The 9,000-nt window shown below is 35.8% G+C and overlaps 1 protein-coding gene across 1 annotated transcript in view; it reads left to right on the plus strand.

The window, feature by feature from the left end:
- The window catches only part of HEATR5A (HEAT repeat containing 5A), a 127,822-nt gene that overhangs the window by 57,991 nt on the left and 60,831 nt on the right, over window positions 1-9,000 (plus strand). The window contains exons 18-20 of the mRNA XM_012647877.1: window positions 1,259-1,418; window positions 4,243-4,432; window positions 5,107-5,276. Coding sequence (XP_012503331.1) covers window positions 1,259-1,418; window positions 4,243-4,432; window positions 5,107-5,276 — 520 coding nt within the window. The remainder of the gene's footprint in view (window positions 1-1,258; window positions 1,419-4,242; window positions 4,433-5,106; window positions 5,277-9,000) is intronic.

Below are 9,000 nucleotides of genomic sequence, written 5' to 3' on the forward strand. Positions count from 1 at the left end.
AAAAAATTCATGGTTATATTAGTTATAAATATATAGTAAATTAGTCATGGTAGTAGTACATACAGCCTTTTGAACTTGCAGTCTACTGGACATTGGTGTTCAGTTTGGTTGAGTTTGAATTCCGGAATCAGATTACTAACTCGACTCAAATCTCAATTCTGTCATTTAATAGTTGGTTATTTTGTGAGAGTTGCTTTAGCTATCATTTTGGTTGTCTTGTCTGTAAAAAGGAAGTGGTAAAGGCCAGGTGTGGTGGCTCATGCCTGTGATCCTAGCACCCTGGAAGGCTGAAGCGGGAGGATCGCTTGAGCTCAGGAGTTTGAGACCAGCCTGAACAAGAGCGAGACCATGTCTCTATGAAAAAATTAGCTGGGCATGGTGGCACATGCCTGTGGTCCCAGCTACTTGGGAGGCTGAGGCAGGAGTATCAGTTGAGCCCAGGGGTTTGAGGTTACAGATGATGCCATTGCACTCCAGCTGGGGCGACAGAGTGAGACTCTGTCTCAAAAAAAAAAAAAAAAGAAAAAAAGGAACTGGTAATAGTATGAACCACAGGATTGTTGGGAAGATTGTAAAGAACAATTAACTGTAAAGCATTTAAGTTAGCAACACAGTACATGGAAAATTCCTAATAAATATTAACTTATTAATATATTTAATTTTAAAATCAAAATTCTTGAGTTAAAACTCTTTCTATGAAATTAAAGTATCTCAGCATGAGTTTTTAAAATGTAACTTAATGATAAAGTAACAATAATACCTATCTTATAAACTTTGTGTGTGTGTATCTGAAACACATTAAAACTGTCCATACTAAAATAATCATTAGTAGTGTGAAGACATTTTTATTTAAAATGTTTTCCTTTACAACTCCAGTCCCCAGCGCCTGGTACCAGTCAGTGTCCTGTTAGGAACTGGGCCTCACGTCACCACCTGAGCTCTGCCTGTCCTCTCCCTTCCTGCCTACTCCCCCATCCATAGAAAAGCCGCTCCCTAGCACTCACATCACCACCTGAGCTCCACCCCACCCCCATCTGTGGAAAAATTGTCTTCTATGAAACTGGTCCCTGGTGCCAAAAAGGTTGGGACTGCTGCTTTACAAGATACCTTTTGGGCTATTTCAGAATTTTATCAGGTAACAGTAATATATTTCTGAATTTTGTGACTGTTCATGTAAAAAGTTTTGCTTAAGTGACGATGTACATAAATTAGTTTTTTTCCCAATGATTACCATTTATTTTTATTTTCTTAACTACAGATTGAAATCAGCAAGGGATGTGGTTACCAGAACAGGGCACTCATTGGCTTTGGGGTCCCTACACAGGTATTTAGGAGGAATAAGTTCTTCTCAACACTTGAATTCTTGCATTGGAATCCTTTATGCTTTGTCTCAGGATAATACTTCTCCTGATGTGCAGGTGAGTACCTCATGTGTTACTTTCTTTGAAATTCATGATTTGTAGATGATGCAGATTGTTTTTATTGACCATTAATAATTTGTGAATATTTCCCCCCATAGTAAATGTCAAAGCCATTGTTAACCTTGATGGATTTTTAAAATTCAAATCTATCTTCACTTCATACTTGGAGTGTCTGAAGTCAAGTTCAGTATCTTTTTATGAAAATGGATCTCCCTTCCATCTTAGTAATAACATTTACGACTTTAAAGAGCTTAATAGGTGCTAGGCATTATATTACATTCTTCTAAATATATTATCATATTTAATACTCACAGTAATTTAGGGTGTGTAGTCCCATTATGGGGAACTAAAACTAAGGCTTTTGGAAGCTAAGTAAAGCTAAGTAACTTGCTTACAGCTGAAAAGCTAATGAATCATGGAATCAGTTCAAGAACACAAGTCGTAAACTCAAAATTCATGTTCTCAACCACTTTATTGCTGTATATATCTTACCCATTTCTGCCAATAAACTCATCATTCTCCTGATATCTTAATCAAATATGGCATGATTTTTCTTCCTCCTGTTGTTTTACTCCCTCTATCTCATCCTCTCTCTGTCCCCCTTGTTAGTATGTGCCTGGTTACTATAGTAGCCTCCTCACTAGTCATGTTATTCTTAGGTTCTTTTCTTTCCAACTCCCTCTAGATATAAGGCCAAATTTATTTTCTCAAAAGATTTTCATCTTGGCTGGGCACTGTGGCTCTTGCCTGTAATCCTAGCACTTTGGGAAGCCAAGGCAGGAGGATAGCTTGAAGCCAGAAGATCCTGTCTCAAAAACAAAAACAAACAAAAAAAAAAGATTTACCCTGTCTGGAGTTCCATGGCACAGTCATAGCTAAGTGTAGCCTTGAACTTCTGGGCTCAAGCGATCCTCCCACTTCAACCTCCTGAGTAGCTGGAACTACAGGCATACACCACCACCCCCAGCTAATTTTTAAAAATTTTTATAGAGATGGGATCTCTCTATGTTGCCCTGACTTGGCTTGAACTTCTGGGCTCAAACAATCCTCCCACCTGGGCCTCCCAAAGTGCTGGGATTACAGGTGTGAGCTACCATGCCCAGCTGCTTATTGACTCTTTATTTATGTACGTATATATGTATGTATGTAGAGACAGGATCTCGCTCTGTCTCCCAGGGTAGAGTGCAGTGGCATCATCATAGCTCATTGCAGCCTCAAATTCCTGGGCTCAAACAATCCTCCTGCCTCAGCCACTTGAGTAGCTGAGACTACAGGTGCATGCCACCACACCAGGCTAATTTTTCTATTTTTTGTAGAGGTGGGGTATCCCTCTTGCTCAGGCCGGTCTCAAACTCCTGACCTCAAGATATCCTTCCACCTGAGTCTCTCAAAGTGCTAAAATTATAATCGTGAGCCACTATGCCCAGCCTGCTTATTGCTTCTTTAATCAACTTCTCATTCCAGTCCCATCAGCTGACCCATGAACCTTCTCAAGGTTTTCCGTTTTTCACCTGTCTTTAAATACAGTACTTTTTGCTTCCATCTGTTATATTCCTCTTCTCTCCCTTCAAGAAGTCTGTTCTGAATGAACATAGTTTTATATTGAATACCTTTTTGTTGATTAATTTAAACCATGGCTTCCAATGTCATGAGTTCTGAGTCTTCTTGATTGCTGTCTCTCACCTAACAAATAGGAGCTCATTTTTATAGCATTTAACGTACTATAAGCTTTCTTACACATCCATTGATAAAAGGGATAAAACTTTTTCAGTTCATTTCCTAAAGGGAGAACTTTTTATTTACTTCCTGTTATGGAACATTCAAACATAAACAAAAGTAGAATGTATACTGTAATGAATCTATTATACCTATCATCTACCTTCAGTGGTTATCAGTATATAGCCAGTCTTGTTTCATTTAAGAGTATATATTTATATATTAACATATAAATAAAAGTGTACCTGTCATAAGTATACATCTCTACAAACTGAATACACTATGTAACCAGCACTTTAATTAAGAAATAGTACATTATCAATACCCCATACACTCTACTCGTGCTGTCTTCTAGTTAACTACTTGCCCCACCAATGATAAACACTGAAATAATTTGCAGCAGGAGAAATTAGTCTTGCCTGCTTTTTATACTTTACATAAATGGAATCATACAGTATGTACTCATTTTGTATCTGGCTTTCCTCACTCAAAATTATGTTCAAGAGATTTGTCCATATTATTGCATGTAGTTGTAGATTTTGTTGAATCCTTTTAAAAATTTGAATTTTCATTCTTTCTATATATTAAACAATACACAATTTTCAACAAACTAGATTTGATTCAAGCTGTTAGTTAAAGTACCAAATGTTATCTTGGAATTCTTAGTGCCGAGCTCTTATCTAAATATACCATTCTAAATTTGATGGTTGTCTCTGAGTTGGTTTTATGAGTTGAATATTTAAAAAGAAGAGTTTTCTTTTATTTATTTATTTCTGGGGGGAGACAGCGTCTTGCTCTGTGTCTCCACTCCAGGTGGAGTGCAGTGGCATCATTGTAGCTCACTGCAGTCTCAAACTCCTGGGCTCAAGCGATCCTCCTGCCTTAACCTCCCAGAGTGCTAGGATTACAGGTGTGAGCTGTAGAAGAATTTTCTTAAACTATTAAAGTTCTCTGTTTCTCTTTCCAAATTAGTAGTAGTGTACACACACTTTACTTTGCCGTTACTTTATCACTTGCTTCAAAGAAAGAAGAATTTAAGGTATTTCTTGTGTCTTAATTTTAATGCTACTATAATATGTTTAATTGTTTTTCTCTGTCTTTACAGACCTGGGCATTACATTCTCTGTCCTTGATAATTGATTCTGCTGGCCCACTCTATTATGTGCATGTGGAACCTACTCTTTCTCTTATTATAATGTTGTTGTTAAATGTGCCTCCTACTCATGCTGAAGTTCACCAAAGTCTTGGTCGCTGCTTGAATGCACTTATTACCACATTAGGTCCAGAGCTACAAGGTATGCACAGCTGTTTTTGTGATGTTTTACATGAAAAAATATACACATAAAAATGAATTCAGTTCCTGGTTTCTTTTGCTTGGCATATGGTAGGTGCTTAGTATGTTTTGTTAAATGAATGTGTAAATTTCATTCAGTCTGATTTCTCTTTGCCTTGAAAAGACAAAGAATACCACATTCAGAAAGGTTAGATATGTCTTAAAAATGCTTTCCTTAACAGTTAAAATGACAGACATGAAATAGAATAAAGAGCTCCCATCTCTATTTAAGAAATAAATGACTAAGTCAGAATTCTCAAATATTCTGATCTGTTCAAATTGCATAGTATATGATTATATTAATAGTACATGAAAGTAGCTCTTAGCTGATACAAGCAGGGCTAAGTTTATTGGCAATTTCTAATTCCACTTTTCATGAAAATAAGATATAACCTACACATAGTCTTAGATTCTTCTTTGTCTAATGATTTGTGTTGTAATAAACCTTTCAGATTAAGAATAAGTAAAGTACTCTAAAATCTGGCACCTAGATTATCCCTGCTTTTTTAGCAGAAATTGTTCTTCACAGATCTGTAAGTTTAAAACTGAAAGTAAATTTTAAAACCCAGTAATATATGTTTAAAGAGTAATGATTCTATAGGCCATTTATTAAAAGCTTTCTGCTTTTTAATTTAGGTAATAGTACTTCAATTTCTACCTTACGAACTTCCTGTCTGTTGGGTTGTGCAGTGATGCAAGATAACCCAAACTGCCTCGTTCAAGCACAGGCCATCTCCTGCCTGCAGCAGCTTCACATGTTTGCTCCACGGCATGTCAACTTGTCTAGCCTGGTTAGCTGCCTCTGTGTGAGTATAGAATTATAAATAAGTCTTTAGTTTCTTTTATTTGAAACTTAGATTTATTCTAATACACATTTTAGTTATTCTCTAGACTATACAAAATTATGTGTTACATATATTGCTGTTTTTCCTAGGTTCTAATCTTTGGGGTGGTAGCTCTCATGTAATCACTTCTTATCTCTCTCACATATTGATTCATTTTTCTCACATCAGTGCTGAACTGAATATCTGAAATATTGATTCATTAATCAGTAAACACATATTGAGTGTTTATAATGTCCCAGGTACTACTATATACATGCTGTAGGACATGCAAAAATTTATGTGGTCACCTGTCTATTTTTTTTCCTCTTCTTTCTCTATTCTAAATGATTATAAAATTCTTTCCATCCTAGATGGGGAAATAACACCTTTCCTTAAAACTCTAGCAACATGTACAACAATATATGGGGTCTAGTAATGTATTTAATGAATGTAGAAAGGTGAAGGCAATCAGCCAGAAGTTTTGATGAAGTGGTTTGTAATTGTCATTGGTTTTAAGATTTACCTCGAGGGTCAAGGATTTCTATCCTTGCCTCAAAAACTGAGTTGCATTTGGAATTACAACTTGACACAGTTGCTTTTCAACTTTTCTGCCCCTGCAACGTTCACAGCACCCTCCTGTTAGTAACATGGCAATTAAGAATTATTACTTCTGACCTTCCATTTTCAAGCTTGAAGCAAAATATGCGGTATTTCAGAGCTTGAAAGAACCTCAAAATCTAAAAATCTGTCACATAAATTATCCTTGGTTTTGTAGAATGATGTTTGCATAATTAAAACCAATCTCCTCAATAAAAAGATAAACTGAAGACCAAAAAGTCAATTACTTTGCCCAAGGTAACACATCTAGGTAGTGGTAGCTACCAGGTTTCTGGGCTCCTCGTTCAGTCCTCAGGTCATTATTCCATACTGCCTTTGTAGATTTTATGGATAGATGTTAGCTCTGCTGAGGGCTTAGCTGTGTGCCCTAGGGAAGTCCCATAACCTCTTCCAGCTGCAGCTACCTTGTCTGTAAAACACGAGGATTACACAAAGTGCTGCATGTAAAAGCACATGTCCTAGGCACTTAATTAGCACTTAATAATGGTAGTTGCTTTTATCGTGTTGACATATATCTTAAACATACACTGTATTAACCATTGTACTAATTATTGATACTGATAGTCATACAAAACTTTAAAAATAAGATTCTGACTTTTCTGAAAAACTTTTTCTTCCTGTATTTTTTAGATCCTGATCAATTTTGTCTTAGGGAAAATAGCACTTACAGGAAAAAGCTTTTACCTATACCATTCAAGGAATTTTGCCCAGGAATATTACTCTTTATATTTGAAGAACCCTTGCCACAATTATTGAAAAAATTTTCACTCCTTTGCAAGTTGATCTAACTTTTACTCTCCATTTAAATATAGTGATACTGCCATTTTTTTCTTCCTGAATTGTAGTAGAAAATTTCTGTTAATGGCCTTTTAAAATTTCTCCTTTAACTAATACATAAATTTATTTATCAATCAAAGTTTATTGAGAAATGAAGAGCAAGACTAACCACTAATTCATAGTGAATAGGATCTGTCAAACTTACTAATTTTTTTTCTTCCCCGGATCAAAAAAGGGACATATAAAGAAGAATGTATCAGATTTTTCCTTTAGGTGCGGTCAGAGCAATTGAGAAAATCAGAAATAACAGTTACAAATCTTATTCATGTTACTGATAATATTTAAGCTGTAAAATGATTTTTACTATAAAAATACATTCAAAATTACTATCGCTATAGTGTGTTAATTATGTGTCTTAATATTTTGGTTAGTAATTTATTCTTAATTTATTAGATTGAATTTATTATATTTTAGAGTATTCCGTAAAGCAAAGAAATTGCATTTCATAATTAGGCAAGAATCTTAGGCTGGGCGCAGTGGCTCACGCCTGTAATCCTAGCACTTTGGGAGGCCGAGGCGGGAGGATGGCTCAAGGTCAGGAGTTCGAGACCAGCCTGAGCAAGAGCGAGACCCCATCTCTACTAAAAATAGAAAGAAATTATCTGGACAACTAAAAATATATACATAGAAAAAATTAGCCAGGCATGGTGGCGCATGCCTGTAGTCCCAGCTACTCGGGAGGCTGAGGCAGGAGGATCACTTGAGCCCAGGAGTTGGAGGTTGCTGTGAGCTAGGCTGACATCACGGCACTCTAGCCACAGCAACGGAGCCAGACTCTGCCTCAAAAAAAAAAAAATCATAGTGAAATGGATTTTTTTCTAACTGCATGCTGTTTAACTTCCATTCTGAACTTGCCCTTAGCTACACTAGCAATTCTGAGTGCTCTTAGCTTTAAAACTTGGCTTCCAAGAGTTAAAAAAAAAAAAAAAAAAAAATCTATAATTAACTTCTGATGAGGTAAACCATTAACTTTTGTCTCTTGCTGGGCACCTGTTCATATGAATACAATCCAGATCACTCCTCTCACATTCATGCCTGTTTGATCTGGTTTGATACTGAGGCTTAATCAGAAATTCCAAAGGAAAACCTAATTATTCAAATATACATTTTAAAATTATATTTTATATCTTTATATCTTGGAGTTCTTGAGTATTTTCAAGATCTTAGCTCAGCTCATATTTTGTTAAGTCGGAAAGTAAAGTATTTGTGGCATATTTTTTAAGCTGAAGCTAAGCCAATTTGAATGATAGCTATCAACATTATATTTTAATGCTTAGCTGACTGTTGTCAAAGTCATCCTAGTATTTATCTTTTGGTTTTGTCATGACCGGTCTGTCATTTGTTTTTGTGCAGGAGATCTTGTTGGATAATTCTGTGTTGGTAGGTCCCTGACCCTCGATTCCTAACCCTTTTTTGAGTTTTGCAGTGCTGTTTCTTTGTGTCATTTTTGGTTGTAGATGTTTGTTTTCCTCTGCATCTCTTTGTTTAAGCTAACCATTAATGCAAAGTACAGTATGTGTAGCATGTTACATGGTGTTTATTTAATACCAATGTAAACACATCCTTCCTAACCTTCTCCAGCTGGTGCACTCACTCCTTGCACTGAATTTTGCATCATTTTAATTTAATATATTCATTTTAGAAAGGAATTAAATTACAGTTTAATTTAATTTCTATATTTTGCCTGCATCGTTTGCTTTAAACCACTCTATTCCTCTTCCCAATATAAATGCTGGAGAATGACATGGAGATAGTAAGCCTCCCATTTTGCTTTGTGTGACAGCTTTCCGTCTTTTTCTACCAAACAAGTAAACAGTGCTTCTAAGCATGCTTTTTCTGAAAGATTGTTTGACTAGCCTGAATAAATGCTGCACCTGCCTTGTATTACATGCTTGTAAAACTCCAGTTAAAATAACTAGTAGATTTATTAACTTTTCTTTAAAATTGTCTTGAAAAGTGTTTTTGTGTGGTTTTTATTTATTTATTTATTTGGTCATTGTTGTCAAATACAGCAGTAATCTTGGGCATGAGTAAACTTAATCTTTTTATATTTTAACTTCTCTGTTAATGCTATATACTAGTTTCTAACAGGAACAACAGAGTTCCTAAACATGACTGGAGTGGCATTACCTTGAGACTTTTCTGTGAATTACACTCCTCTCTGTCCACTTTTGTGAGTTCATGATATAGCTTGAGGGTATAATAGAACATACTTATAATTACTTTGCCCAAGGTAACACATCTAGGTAGT

The sequence above is a fragment of the Propithecus coquereli genome, unplaced genomic scaffold (assembly GCF_000956105.1).
Source record: "Propithecus coquereli isolate 6110/MARCELLA unplaced genomic scaffold, Pcoq_1.0 Scaffold273, whole genome shotgun sequence".
Taxonomy (NCBI): Eukaryota; Metazoa; Chordata; class Mammalia; order Primates; family Indriidae; genus Propithecus; species Propithecus coquereli.